Raw genomic sequence first — 15899 nt, 5'->3', positions numbered from 1 at the left:
TTAGTCACCCGTGTATTCTGAATTTCTGAAAAAATGTATGAAAGGTGTACATTTTAAAACCTTAACCTATCTTGTTCACAGCTGTTGATAGACCTGACTTTGCATTTCCTGTTGGTGCATGTGCATCTCTCAAAGTGTTCTGCCTCTCTACCTGTCTAACTTTGAAGTTTCCAGCAAGTCACCAACACTTATTCTTACAATGGACAATTGCTCTGTTCACTGGCACAGTTTAGAACTTGAAGTGAAATGCAATGAAAGTGCCAGTTTTGGTTTAATGGATATACAAAACTCAGTAAGAGAGATGTTAGTTTACATTAAAATTTTATGTTAATATTTTCTTCAATCAAATTGAAGGATGAATGTTCTGGAGAATGCAACGGTGTTATAAATTTTGCGATCTATTGCAGCCTCTGGCATTACTGGGTCTTGGGCAAAGTGCAGAGTAAAGTCCTCCTTCCCCTTTCTGTGTAGGTATAGAATAAAACACTAGTTAGCATTGAAAGTAAATACCCCAAGTACTTTGACACATCTAGTTCCTTCAATGTGATACAGGTATCTAACAAAGAATAACAGGAAACAATGAACAATTAGGTGGTTCAATCTGCCACCTAGTGGTTGTTATGCCTTTGCACAGGTTCTGTACTGAAGTTAGCAAACGTATTTTTTTTAATTGCACAGTATTCATCCGATCTTGATGTACTTTGATTACTGGCCGCTGATATATTTTAAAAACAATAACTAGCTATCTCATTTTCCAATTCTTCTGTGTGATTTAATTTAAATCCAAATATGCATTTTTACCACACATTGTTGTGTTTGTTTTCAAGTTAAATAACAGGGCTGAAATTGGGCCCCGAAGGGCCCATCCTTTGGGTGCAACGAGGCCCCTTAAGTATCGAAAATGTCATTCAATGTGTGCTGACACTTCCAATTGGACGTCCATCAAACGCTAGCTTTTTAAAGGTGTTAGCAAATGCTTACCTGACAGCCACCAGCAACATGCATGTCATGGCGTCAATCAGTATGTAACACCGATTTGACGGCAACGCTGCCAATTTGGAGCTCCATTAACCAGCCTATGCTCTCTCTTAGCCAGGTGCATCTGAACAGGATGTTAAAAAGCATGAAGGACCCCTCCACCAATGCTATTTAATAGGTTCATGAGCTACTTACATATTGTATGCTGGATTCTTTTTTTTTGTTGGTATAATTCTACCCTTTTTTTTTGCTTTCTACAACTGGTTAAAGTTTCAATTGTCTTCAAGGAGTGATGCAGCTGATGCTGAAGCACTTTTCTGCTGACCTAAAAGTTTCTGTGCAGAGCTGCTCCCAGTCATGGGTGGCCTAGCACTGCACATGACAAGGAAAATGAGTGGGGAGGAGTAAGTGAGAAAAGCTCTCAATAGGAGGCTATGTCCACAGAGGGTGTTTCAGGAGCATTTATCATACCTGAACTTCAGTTACTACCAATGTTTGAGATGTCTGTGCTTCACCAAAGAGTTAGTGACTGAAATCTGCCAAATGCTGTGGCCACAACTTCAACCTCTGACCAGTGCAAGGACTGCACTGTCCGTGGCCGTGAAGGGATCCGTGGATCTGAGCTTTTCTGCATCTTGCTCCTTCCAGACTGCTGCTAGGTATATAAGCAAGATCTCTCACAGTTTCAATACACTGCTGCATTAAGGGTCTCCATGCAATGATAGACAAGGTCACCTCATTCCATCTTGCCAGAGACAAAAAGGTTGAGTAAGCACAAAAGGTTGCAAGGATTGCAGGCTTCCCCGTGGTGCAGTATGCCACTGATTGCATGCATTACTGTTTTGCCTGTGTCTCATGTCAACACTGGCACAGATCTGAACCTAAGGGGATTCCACTCCCTCAATGTGCAGCAGGCAGGGAATCATGCAAGTCAGTACCTGGTATCCTGGAGGCAGTTATGACGCCTTCCTTCTCTATCAGTGCTTTATGGCAGCTGTATTTCAACCATTACAGCAAACCGAAGGGTGGCTACTGGACTACAAGGTCAGCTGATAACAACATGGCTTTCAATTCCAGCCCATTACTCTCACAGAAGTGCACAGGAAGCATTACGAGACCCATGCCGCCACGAGGAACCTTATAGATTAGTTTACTAGCTTCCCAAAGCAACGCTTCTGCTGCCAGGCCCGCTCTGCAGAAACCCTAGTGGATCTCAAGGTTTGTCCTGGTATGCTGCTTGCTGCATATTTATGAGGGAAAGGTCCTTGCAGGTGAGTAGCTAAGGAGCAGCAGCATGTGGAGCAGATAGGAGGAGGACAACGACAAGGAACAGGAACAGGAAGAGGGGCTGCAACATATAGACCCGTTCTGCCCAGACTCTAGGAGAAAATAAGTAACGAGCGATACCAATAACCTCAGCCCCAATTTCCTGCTCACCAGCAGTCCCACAGTCCCTCCCACAATGCAAAGATAAAAACCAACACAAAAAACAGATTCCAATTCCAAGTTAGTAAGTTAAATGATGCAATAATTCATACAAAAATCACCTTTGTTTATTCCCTTAGTGCCTCTTCCTTGTGCCTGTCCTAGTGCTATCAACTTTGAGGTAACAACACCAATGGCTGCAGCATGGCTAGTAGAAGCTAGGCTGCTGACTTTCCTTGGAGGAGGAGGCTGAAGATGCCTTTGAGGATAACTTCAAGCAACTCTGGGCCCCAGAAGGCCTGGCTGCAGTCTGCCGTCTCTGAATAGCAGTTGGGTTGGCTGGCTGACAGGCAGCAGCAAGAGCACTGTTGGAGTGGCAGGGCGGGGAGCACGAATGCTGTCATCCTGAGAGAGGAAAGGGTGTTTGTACTCCTTGGAACCACTGCCATTCTCCCAGGGTGGCTCCTCAGCAATCTTAGTGCACTGTTAGAGAGCAGTCTGCTGGAATGCCTTGACACCCTTTGGAGCAGTGGTTTCCAGAGCCATGATGGCAGAAGCCTGAGCTTGTACGGCAACAGACTGAGATTTCTTTGCAGCACTCAGACTTTTGATGGAAACAGTTTGTGCTGCAATGGAATCTAAGGCATTCGACATCAGATGCTTCATTGTGGTTGGTTTCGGAGGTGTGCATCTGGAGGTAACCACCCGTTCTATGTTGGAAAGAATGTGCTCCAATCTTTGTGCAAAACGCTGGGCTGGGTTGGTGCTTAACTCCTCCATGTTCCTTAGAACTGAATGCAAACTTTCCAGTGCACTTGTAGCTCAATCAGGCTTCTTTTGAAGCCTGCCCCATCAAAGTCGCCGTCAGTGTGAGATCTCACCCTCTGGAAAGCTGGCACCTGTGCTATCTATGCTTGATGCCCCCTGGCTGCAGCACCCTTGTTCCCAGTGTCTCATCATGTGCAGATTCCGCTTCTGGGCTATCCTCTAAACTAAAGAGTCAGTATTTGAGCTGGTGGCTGTGATTGTGAAATGTAGTGTCACTGTGCTTTGATTTCACTGTCTTCTTACTTTTGCTCCACAGCCTGGACAGGTTTCATTTCTTGGTTATTTGAAATGAAAAAGGGCAAGGGTAGAGTTGTGGTGAGGGGAGAAAGTAAGAAGTGCACACTTACACCATCACCAGCTTCTCAGTCAGGAGAGATTGTGGGATGAGGGAGAAGTGGGATGAGGGAGAAGTGGGATGAGAGAAGGCGGATTAGGTAACTTTCAATGGCTTCAGCCCCACTGGGGCCAGACTCTCAGCCTCAGCAATAGCCCTTCCCACAATGGCCAGCATCGTTTTCTCCATGGGGGTTAGAACATGCAGACATGCCTCTCCCCCTCCAGTTAGTTGCTGCTGCCTCTTGTTGGTCACCTTGTCCTGCGAGAGACAGAGAAGCAAGTCTGTGAGTGTTGTGTAATCTGTTTGGACGATGTGACTGTCATGGCTAAATAGCTGCCAGTGTGTACAAGCTGTGACATGGTTTTGAGGCTTGCAAGAATGTTAAGTGTGGGAGAGTGATGTGAAGCATACCACTGTTAGATACAAGTTCTTAATCATAGAGATTGTTAATACGAAATGGGGGTTGCTAAATTCAGCAATGGCTGAGGCTAGTGGTGTGGTCCGTAAGATATCACAACTCACAAGAATTAAGAGCAGGAGTAGGCTGTTTTGTCCCTCAAGATGCATTCACTAATCTTGACCACTCATATGAGGTCATGAAACTCCTTCCTACATCCACATTCTTGGAGCTATACCCCTGGTATTGACCTCTATTGTCTCCTGCCATTGCCTTCTGAACATGTGTCTTGAGGGTTTCTGGCCTCCGTGAGAATACAGGGGCATCACTCCATCTCTTCGAAAAAGATCTCCAATCCAAAACCTTGGTGCCTACTCTCTCAATGGTCAGTCATTGTTAATTTTTGCACAGCACGCTATTCTCAATAATCTCAGCACCTCCAACAGTGCAGGTTAGCTTTAAGTAGTGCTAGGCACTCACTATATTGAGCCTCCTGCTAATGCAATGAACAGTGTGGAGAGTGCTGCTGCATAGAGAAATCATGGAAATAAGCAGGTAGCAAAAAGTTGGTGCCTTGGATGCATTGCAATCAATGGGCGTGGATTAATCACACTTCCATATTCTTTAACTAGAGAAAGAGGCTAACTTGAACTGTACAGGAGCAAGTACATCATCCCACTATCCTATATAGAAAATAAAGTCAGGATTATAAATAGATGATGTAATTCTTGTGAAATATTTCCCATATTCATGAAGGTTACATGTGAATTCCTTTGAGCATTTAAAAAAATTCATTCACAGGATGTGGGCATCGCTGACTAGGTCACCATTTATTGCTCATCCTTAACTGCCCTTGAGAAGGTGGTGGTGAACTAACTTGTTGAACTGCACCAGTCCATGCGGTGTAGGTACACCCACAGTGATGTTAGGGAGGGAGTTCCAGGATTTTGAGCCAGCGACAGTGAAGGAATAGTGATAGAGTTCCAAGGCAGGATGGTGAATGGCTTGGAGGGGAACTTGCAGGAGGTAGTGTTCTCATGCATCTGCTGCTGTTGTCCTTCTAGGTGGTAGAGGTCAATGGTTTGGAAGGTGCTGTGGCAGAAGCCTTAGTGAGTTGCTGCAGCGGTACACACTGCTGCCACTGTGCATCGGTGGTGGAAGGAGTGAATGTTTAAGGTAGTGGATGGGGTGCCAATCTAGTGGGCTGCTTTGGACTGGATGGTGTCAAGCTTTTTGAGTGTTGTTGGAGCTGTACTCATCCAGGCAAGTGAAGTGTATTCCATCACACTCCTGACCTGTGCCTTGGAGATGGTGGTCAGACTTTGGGGAGACAAGAGGCGAGTTACTCGCCACAGAATTCCCAGCCTCTGACCTACTCTTGTAGCCACTTTATCTATATGGCTGGACGAGTTCAGTTTCTGGTCTATGGTAATCTCCAGGATGTTGATAGTGGAGGATTTAGCGATGGGAATATCTTTGAATATCAAGGAGAGATGGTTTGATTCTCTATTGTTAAAGATGATCATTCTTGGCGCTTGTGTGGCGTGAATGTTACTTGCCATCCATCAGCCCAAGCTTGAATGTTGTCCCGGTCTTGCCGAATATGGACACGGACTGCTTCAGTGCGTGAGGAGTCCCAAATGGTGCTGAACATTGTGCAATCATCAGCAGGCATCCCCACTTCTGAGCTTATGACGGAGAGAGGGTCATTGATGAAGCAGCTGAAGATGGTTGGGCCTAGGATACTACCCTGGGAAACTCCTAAAGCAATGATCTGGGGCTGGGGTGATTGACCTCCAACAACTGCAACTATCTTTTTTTTTGATAGGTATGACTCCAACCAGTGGAGAATTTTCCCTGATTCCCATTGACTCCAGTTTTACTAGGGCTTTCTAATGTCACACTCAGTCAAGGACAGTCACTCACCTCATCTCGAGTTCAGCTCTTTTGTCCATGTTTGAACCAATGCTGTAATGAGGTCAGGAGCTGAGTAGTCCTACTTGATGTGGGTAAAGTAAGTAATTAGGAAAGTTAATAGAATGTTATTGGTTATTATGAGGGGAATTGAATTCAAACGTAGGAAGGTTATGCTTCAGTTATACAGGACACTGGTGAGACCACATCTGGGGTATTGTGCACAGTATTGGTCTCCTTATTTAAGGAAGGATGTAAATGCATTAGAAGTTCAGAGAAAGTTTACTAAACAAATACCAGGCATGGGAACGTTATCTTATGAGGAAAGATTGGACAGGCTAGGCTTGCATCCACTGGCATTTAGAAGAGTCAGAGGTAACTTGATTTGAACATATAAGATCCTGAGGTGTCTTGGCAGGGTCGATGAGGAGAGAGTGTTTCCTCTTGTAGGAGGATCTAGAATTAGGTGTCACTGTTTAAAAATAAGTGGTCACCCATTTAAGACAGAGATGAGAAGAATTTTTTTTCTCTCAGAGGGTAGTGAGTCTTTGGAAATCTCTTCCTCAAAAGGCAGTGGAAGCTGAGACTTTGAATATTTTCAAGACAAAGGTAGATAGATTCTTGATTAACAAGGGGGTGAAGGGTTACTGGGGTGGGGGGTGGAGAGAAGGTGGGAGGTTACAGTCAGATCAGCCTTGGTCTAATTGAATGGTGAAGCAGCTTTGAAGGGGCGAGTGGTCTATTCCTGCTCCTAATTCGTATGTTTGTATTTATGGAACCCAAACTGAAGATCAGTGAGCAGGTTATTGCTGAGTAAGTGTCTTTCGATAGCACTGTCAATGACGCCTTCCATCACTTTGCTGATGATTGAAAGCGGACTGATGGGGTGGTAATTGGCTGGTTCTCTCTCCACGGATGCTGTCAGAGCTGCTGAGTTTTTCCAGCATTTTCTGTCTTTGTGTTGATGATTGGCTGGGCTGGATTTGTCCTGCTCTTTGTGGACAAGACAAAACCTGGGCAATTTTCTACTTTGCCAGATAGATACCAGTATGTTAGCTGTACTACAATAGCTCGACTAGAAGCATGGCTAGTTCTAGAGGATAGGTCTTCAGTAAATAGCCTTTGCAATATCCAGTGCCTTCAACCGTTTCTTGATATCACGTAGGATGAATCAAATTGGCTGAAGGCTGGCATCTGTGGTGCTTTTATTTTTACATTCATTCATGGGATGTGGGCATCGCTAGCTAGGCAAGGATTTACCGCCCAACCCAAATTGCCCTTGCTCAGAGGGCATTTAAGAGTCAACCATATTGCTGTGGGCCTGGAGTCAGATGTAGGCCAGACCAGGTAAGGACAGCAGATTTCCTTCGCCAAAGGGCATTAGTGAATCAGATGGATTTTTACAACAATGGACAATGATTTCCTGGTCATCATTAGATGGGGACCAAAGGAGGAGGCCGAGATGGATCATCCACTTGGCACTTCTGGCTGAAGATGGTTGCAAATGCTTCAGCCTTGTCTTTTCTACTGATGTGCTGGTCTCCCCCATCATTGAGGGTGGGTATTTTTGTGGAGTCTCTTCCTCCGGTTAGTTACTTAATTGCTCACCGCCATTCAAGACTGAATGTGGCAGGACTGCAGAGCTTAGATTTGATCTGTTGGTTGTGGGATCGCTTAGCTCTGTCCGTCGCATGCTGCTTACGCTGTTTGGCATGCAAGTAGTCCTGTGTGTTATCTTCACCAGGTTGACACCTCATTTTTAGGTATGCCTGGTGCTGCTCCTGGCATGCCATCCTGCACGCTTCAGTTCAATTTTCTGTCCTGCAACATTATACAATTCTGCTGCTGCTGATGGCTCTCAGCGCCTCATGGATGCCCAGTTTTGAGTAGCTAGATCTGTTTGAAATCTATCCAATTTAGCAAAAGTGGTAGTGCCAGACAACATGGTGGAGGGTATCCTCAATGTGAATAGAGTTATTCATCTCCACAAGGGATGTGCAGTGGTCACTCCTACCAATACTATCATAGGCATTTGTAACAGGTAGGTTGGTGAGGGCAAGGTCAATAAGTTTTTTTCCCTCTTCCCTCCCTCATCTCCTGCCACAGACCCAGCCTAGCAGCTATGTCCTTTAGGACTCAGACAGCTCTGTCAGAAGTGGTGCTACTTTGCCACTCTCGGTGATGGACATTGAAGTCCCCCACCCAGAGCACATTTTATGCCCTTGCCACCCTCAGTGCTTCTTCCAATTGGTGTTCAACATGGAGGAGTACTTTTTCATCATTTGAGGGGGGGCAGTAGGAGGTAATCAGCAGGAGGTTTCTTTCCCCATGTTTGACCTGATGCCATGAGGCTTCATGTGGTCCGGATTCAATATTGAAGACTCCCAGGGCAACAACTCCTTCCTGACTGTATGCCACTGTGCTGCCACCTCTGGTATGTCCTGTCTCACCGGGATGGTGATGGTGGTGTCTGGGACATGGTAAGTTATGAATCAGTGAGTATGACGTCAGGTTGTTGCTTGATTAGTTTGTGGGACAGCTATCCCAATTCTGGCACAAGCCCCCATATGTTAGTAAAGAGGGCTTTGCAGGATCAACGGGGCTGGGTGTACCCTTGTCGTTTTCAGTGCCTAGGTTGATGCCGGGTGGTCTGTCCAGTTTCATTCCTTTTTGACTTTTCTGTAGCGGTTTTGGTACAACTGAATGGCTTGCTAGGCTATTTCAAAAGGCACTTAAGAGTCAACTACATTGCTGTGGGTCTGGAGTCACAAATGAGGACGACAGATTTCCTTTCTGAAGGGCATTAGTGAACGAGATGGGTTTTTACAACAATCAAGTGGTTTCATGGTCACCATTACTGAGACTAGCTTTTAATTCCAGGTTTAATCATTGAATTTTAAATTCTGCCAGATTTGGGAGCATTAGCCTGGGCCTCTTGATTAGTAGTTCAGTGACATTGCCACTGTGCTACTGCCTTCCGTTTTATTTTAAAGATATTGATGGAACAAAGGTTTTAAATCCACATTCCATAAGAATAATTCAATCGACAATGGCACAATTTCCAGCTTCACTGCAGCTTAGAGGTGTAGAAGCCTGATTTTTTTTTTTAATTCAACTAGCATTTTTTTTAACCGAAACAATTCTTCTTTGATGATGAGGAAAGTCAGATTCTTAACCAAGAACTGCGATATACCTCAGGATGTCCCCATGGTGACACCCAAAACTACTTCCATTAATTCTGGGGAATTGGACATTAATGGCAAGGCCAGCATTTATTGTCCATCCCTGGTTGCCTTGACAAGGTGCTGATTCAACTGAAAGGTTTGCTGAGCCACCTCTGAGTGGCACTCAAGAATCAACCACATTGACGTTGGACTGGAGTCACACATTGGTCAGACTGGTAAGGATGGCAACTTTTCTTAAATTGGATTTTTACTACAACCTCACAGTTTCATGGTCACTTTGACTGACACCAGCTCTTTATTCTCAGGTCATGTTTTGGAAAAGATTTGTCAAACTGCCGTGGTAGGCTTTTAACTCAAGTCCAGGCCTTTAGGTTATTGGTTCAGTACGATAATTACCACACCACTGGGCCATGTCTGGTGGTTCTCTATAATGCCCTCCAAATATATAGTTCTTTTTCGGCCGTGGTGCAATTTTTTAGTTCCTCCTCTTCTTTACAGCTGTTGACAATTTGTGTGTGTAGGCGGAAAGGGCGATCTTTCCCATGTGAGTGTCACTCTTGAACTGGCCAACAGGCTTCACGCAGCAACTCCCATAAAGGGCAAATTCCACCAAGAGTTTCTTCTTTAAAAAACAATTACCGTAAAATCCATGGCAAGCAAGTACAGGCGCATCATGTAATTTAAAAAAATATACCGTTGCAGTTTCCTACCACATTACACCATATCAGAACCAAGTGACCACATTCCATAGGCACTATGTTAGAAGTTGTGAAAGAGCAGTGGAAGCGGCCCCATTTTTCAGTTCCTTTTTTAAACTTCTGCTGTGGAGCAGAAATGATTGGCCACTCCTCACCACATCCTCCAGATGGCAATGTACAGCCATAACAATTTCAAGAGAATTATAACAAATAACTACATTTATGGAGGTCTGCTGCACTCGAAATACTTCATTTCTGCAGGACCATTATCTTACACAGGCCCAATGTGTACCAGCAGCTGGACTCTAAAAACTGGTACTGGTCACTCTGAATGACATTAGTTCTTTGAGGTCATTGAGGCACCACAGAACTCAATGTTTGCAGATTAAGAAACAACAGGTTACACTTTTTCTAGAATTTTTTTATTTCACATTGCAGAGTACAGAATTAGCTTTTAGTTACACTGAGCTTTCAAAGTGTTTGTTTTTATACTGGGTTTCTTTTAAGCACAATATGCAGGTTGTAATTAAAATTGGGATGTTTACACACAAGATCTGATCTCAAAATCAACAGATGAATGACAAAATAATGCCCAACATTCAGTGCAAATTACAGAGAATAATGCCGTGGACATCCAGGAGTGCTACATAAGAACGGGGGTAGATCGTTTAGCCTCTCGAGCCTGTTCCATTCTTCAATTAGATCATGTTTTACCTTATCATGTATCTTAACCCCAGCTACCCACCTTGGATATGTAACCCTTAATATCCTTGCCTAACAAAAATCTATCAATTGCAATTTTGAGCACTTGCCTTAGGGCAGGATTTTCCGGCCCCATCACAGGCGGGACCTGCTGCGGGCGAGACGGCACCCCAGCCAGAAGTCCATTGACTTGTGGCGGGACTGGAAGATCGCAGCAGCGGGCAGGTGCAGAAAAACCCGCCGCTAGTGTTTTGAGTCTGCTGTTGCTTTCTGTCATCGGGGACCATGTGCCTTGTATCGCTGGTTCATGACAGGGGAGGTGGGGAGGGCAGGGGATTGGATTTACAACTGCACATATTACTGTGACCTTATAAAGAAACTATTTGCATTTAATTACTCTTATAAAAAAATTTATAATCTGCATATGTGTATGTTTCCATCCTCTGGGGTGCAATATCCATTACATAGGCTATAAAATGGATCCTGTTAAATAGGATGAATGTTGCATGTCCCATCTCGATTAAGAAGTTGGTTCTTGTTGAAGACCACAACTGTGTATTAACCAACCAATTCCCTTTGATATCACTGGGATTTCTCTATTACTGTATTTCATAAACATCAGTAAAAGGGTTATTCACACTACCTTGCATAGAATTTTAATACTTTAGTCAAAAAATCCTTTACCATCCCAAGTTATACACTGTGGTGACCAAAGGATTGGGAAGCAATTTGCTTTCATCCCCTGCCAATCCTGGTCTGTTCTTTTGTGAGGTGCAAGACAGCATCTCTTGTAATTTTCTGACTCTTGCTATGGAGAAGTTCCTGGGTTCCACCTGGTAGGCTTCATACAATCATGGAGTGAAACAGCACAGAAGGAGACCATTCTATTTCCTTGCTCTTTCCACATAGCCCTGCATTTTTTTTCCTTCAAGTATTTATCCAATTCTATTTTAAATCTGCTTCCACCACCCTTTCAGGCAGTGCATTCCAGATCATAATTTTGATTTTAAAAATATTTGCATATGTCACATCTGGTTCTTTTTGGTGATCTCCTTAAATCTGTTTTCTTTGGATAATGACCCTTCTGCCACTGTAGACTGGTTTCCGTTATTTTTCCTGTCGAAACCATTCATGACTTTAAACACCTCTTTATTGTACCATTACACCTAAGATCAAGAACTCAGTTTGGCGGATGGGCAAGAGGGGGCGGGGGCAAAGGGGGGAAGCCATGGGTATTTTCTACTATTCCATCAATGTCTGCCATGGGATATTGGTGTCTTAATTACATTGAGGCAATCTTATACTGCAACAAAGAGCACACATTCTCTTTACTCACAGCAGGCAGCCTCCCCCTCCTGCCGTATCTGTGTAACAAAGAGGACAGAGCAGACAGACTTCTCTCAAACCACTGGTTCTTTTAGTTGAATGTTGAAACATATGCAGCAGCAGCTTGGTGGGGTCATCTTAACTGCTTTTCCTGTACCCTTTTGTGCACTGAGGTTAGAAGTTCAGGAGTGGGTTGAGGTCTGATCCAATGTGTCTCCGCTGTTTGTAACCTAACATTGGTATGTGCTAAAGGCTCCCATAAACCAATTCCTTTTTAAAAATGAGACACAAGTGTAAAATGGAGTCATTTACTTTGGCATTAACTTATTAACATAAGTTGTGTGTGTGCGTTTGTGCGTACATGTGTGTGCGTACACATGTACGTGCTGCTGTTCGATAGAATGGGTGTGCTCATTTAGTTTACAGTTTGTGTTGGAATATTTCCAGTAAACAGGATATGCACCTGACCATGCATTTTTGTTCAAATGGAACAAATTTATATGGTGACAAGGAGGTCTATCACTGTCAATTTCACTCCCAGTATGAGGGGAGGAGAGAATAAAGCAGTGTAATAATTTTCATTCACTTCCAATATCCTGGGTCACACTTCCTGAAGATAGATCTGGCTATACCACCTACCTCCATTTCATCTTCCATGTTCCATGATGTCTGCTCTCTGACTCCACATCACCTAAGAAGACAGATTTGTAAATGCGATAAGATTTTACATAATTTTGTTGTCATAATTCACTGTCTATAGAAGTCAAATTTAAAAATAATCTTAAGCTTTTCTTCTCCCTCTGCCCTTTCTTTGGCACCCTCTGTAAAACTTAGCCAACCAATGCCCTAAAGAGCTCTCTTGATGCCTCTTAGACTATTGAATAGGATAAGTTGATAGGGTTGGACCTGTCTTTGGCTGGAATGGGGGTCTCTTAGTATTTGATATAGGCACATTATAATATTAATCAGTCCCCTGAAATAGCTCTGATTGCCTAAGGGGATCAAGAAGCATTTCACCAGGGGTTTCCCCCTAATTAACCTGGGCTTTTTTCCGGTTTTTCACCTATGCTGGGAGGTCACATGACTTCCCGGTGGAGTGGAAAATGTCTGTATTATGATGCACAAGCTATCACAATTATATGAGAGGGGATGGAGCAGTAGGTCTCTTCCTGTCTGCCTTTTTTCATATGTTTGTATAATGTTGAGGGTAAACACCCTTCTGCCCCTGCAGCGTACTAAATGGCCTCCACTGGGCACCTCCCCATAACTCTAAAGCTAAAAAAAACCAGAAACTTACGAGAAAACTCAACTTTATATCACAGAAAGACATTCCTTTCTCTTTTTATTTTTTTCACTTTTTAAATATTTATCCACTTCTTTTTAAAAGTTCTCATGGACTCTGGCTTTGTTATTATTTCTGGTATGACATTTAATCCTAACAGTCCTCTGCGTAATAAAATTTCCTGTTATTCCTTCATCCCCTTGATGATGACAAATTTAGCTGCCTAGCTAATGACCAGAAGAATTAGTTTTTCCTAATTTATCAAGCCACATTCCTTCATAATTCTGAACAGCTCTTTATCCTTTAAAGAAAAGAGTACCACTTTCTTTAGCTTCTTCTAACCCTCTCATGCCTGTTACCTTAGTAAATCTCATATTTCAAGCAGGGTGCCCAAAACTGGGAACAATATTCTAACTGCGATTAAAAAGTGATTTGTATAGGTTTTGAGTTACCTCTTTGCTTATGTACTCTTTGCCCTCATTTGATTATTGTTTATGACTTCATCAACTAGTCCACCCACACTTAAAGATTGTGTATGTGAGCCGTTAAGTCTCTCTGTTCTACTCCCTTTAAAGGTTTATCATTTAGTGTATATTTTATTACCTATCCTGCCTTCCAAAATGTATCCCCTCATATTTCTAAGCATTGTATTTTATCCAACATTTGACTGCCCAATCAACTAGCCCACATGCTCTTCGCAGTTAATCATGTTCTCCATTTTTGTCGTCGGCAAAATTTGTTATTGTGCCTTCAAATGTTTCCTGTAAAATTTTATTGTTGTGTACAACCAGTTTTCTGAATGTGTGATGCCCTTTAAATTTTTAGCGTGGTATCTAACCTATAACAGAGCCTGCACAGTACCTTCCTGGCTGCTGCATAGCTGCGCACAGCATTATCTGAGTATAGGTCAATTGAGAAGAGGTCCAACGCTGACATTTGATAATACCACTTTTTACGTCTCTCTAGTCTGAAAAATATCGATTAACCAAGACTCTGTATTGTGTCCTTTAGCCTGCTTCCAGTCAATGCTGTCACATACTTCTAATACAGTGCCTTAATTACTAATCAAAAAGTCTCTTGTGGTGCCTTATTAAACACCTTATGAAAATTCACACACAACAACCAAAGCATTTCTCATTATTTATTCACGATACTTTCTCAAACTAAAAATTGTCAGACACGATTTATCTTTTTCCTTAATTAACCCCCGTCTTTCCAAGTGTGTCATGTCTTATATTCAGCTTGGGCCAACTGATTTATAGGTGTCCAGCTTACTTCCTTTTCCCATGTTAAATACATTTGTTACATTGATAGTACTGTGGTATAACTTATAGCTAAGGATGTTTGAAGGATTGAGAATAGAGACTCTGCTATTTCCTTGCTGATGTGCTTCAACATTCTAGGGTGCATGCCATCAAGGCCCAATGCCCCTTCCACCGTCAGTCACTTCCACTAACTTCTGGCTTTTAAATTTTTTAAAAAACAATTTGGTTTACAGTTTAAAAATCTGCAAAGAAATATTTAGTTCAACTCTATCACTTTTCATCTTCATAAAATGCAAAACAAAAACTCCTACTGTTTCCAGCTGAAATGTTCAATTTATGAAGTGAACACTGAACAATTTTTTGAAAATTGAAATTTGAAAATTTTGAAAATTGAAATGAAATTATATTGCAATTCACAGGTTTTACAAATAACTTTCACAGCATTGTCACTACTCACCAGTACCATGATTTGCAAACACTTTTGCAATGCATGTGCTTCACAGGGGAAATTCAAATTTAGAAAGTTATATTTACATTTTTCATGTGAATTGCAAGCATTGAGGAGCTTCTACAAATTGGCTGATTCCTCAGCGTTGGCAAAAGTGAGTTTTTACACAATTTCTGGTTTAGAATTTGAAACTTCAAAATTGTTCAACTTTTCCATCCACATTCAAGGTTGTTGGGGGTGAGGCACACCAGTATAGTTTGCAAAGGGTATTTGGAACTTAACACAGTAGACAAAAGTACTTTGAACAAAAAGCAAAAACGAGACCAGCAAATATTGGGAAAACGACAAGAAAAACAGAAAGTCCTGGACACTTGGCAGCTCAGTCAACATCTGTGGAGAGAACAGACAAGTTACTTTCAGGTGTAGACTCTTCCATCAGATTGGAAAACATTAAACGAATAGTACGTCATAGGAACAGAAAAAGGCAAGGATGATGTAGAATGATATGTAAAGCTCTTAAATGGAAGACAGGATGCAGTTAAACGGCTGAACTGATACTAACAAGAGATGATAGGTAAAAGAATGATAAAATAAATGAATGAGTCATTTAAGTGATTTAGAGAAATTGTGAATACCTAAGGTGGCAGAGGATAAGGTAGGTCTAAACTGGAAATGGAAAAAGATGGCAAGTTGGAACACAGCCCAGCACTCTTCAAAAAGAAAAAAAGTAAGCTGGCACCACGGGTGTAGAGTGTCCATTAGCAAGTTGTTTCAACACAATGTCCTCATTCCAAACACCAAAGTACTTTTGCTTTTATTATCCATTTACATTGGATTAATATTATTGCCTTCTGCCAACTGACTCATGTAAAAAAAAGTTACACGTGCGCCTGGAGAAGGTTAGGACTAAATTTATAGCGATAGCACTGGCGAGCATACTGAATTATATTGGAACAAAATGGTTTCAGTTAAGTTGGCTCCATGTGAATCATCACATTGAATGAGCATGACAAACTTTAACGTTACATTGAAAGTCAAAGTGGTGCCTTCCCGCTGTTGCAGCAATTTGTAATGTTGCTCCCTCTGTGTTTCCATGGCACTGCCAAGACAAGAC

The 15899-nt window shown here is 42.5% G+C and overlaps 1 protein-coding gene across 2 annotated transcripts in view; it reads right to left on the bottom strand.

Moving 5' to 3' along the window:
- Positions 1–297: 297 nt before the first annotated feature.
- LOC144692955 (uncharacterized) overlaps positions 298–15899 on the bottom strand; it is a 158234-nt gene continuing 142632 nt past the window's right edge. Inside the window, exons 21-23 of one of the 2 annotated variants that reach the window (XR_013579432.1) lie at positions 12430–12481; positions 3579–3826; positions 343–463 (exon numbers count right to left, since the gene is read on the bottom strand). Coding sequence is in view for 1 of the 2 variants with exons in the window: in XM_078562135.1 (XP_078418261.1) it covers positions 340–463; positions 12430–12481 (176 nt within the window). In the remaining variant the exon portion in view is untranslated. Of the gene's footprint in view, positions 464–3578; positions 3827–12429; positions 12482–15899 lie in introns of both variants that reach the window. The other variant, XM_078562135.1, reaches the window with a different exon arrangement.

This window comes from Cetorhinus maximus, chromosome 18 (genome assembly GCF_964194155.1).
Source record: "Cetorhinus maximus chromosome 18, sCetMax3.hap1.1, whole genome shotgun sequence".
NCBI lineage: Eukaryota > Metazoa > Chordata > Chondrichthyes > Lamniformes > Cetorhinidae > Cetorhinus > Cetorhinus maximus.
The sequence above is the reverse complement of the archived record's forward strand: the minus strand, read 5'-3'. Positions and strand labels throughout refer to the sequence as shown.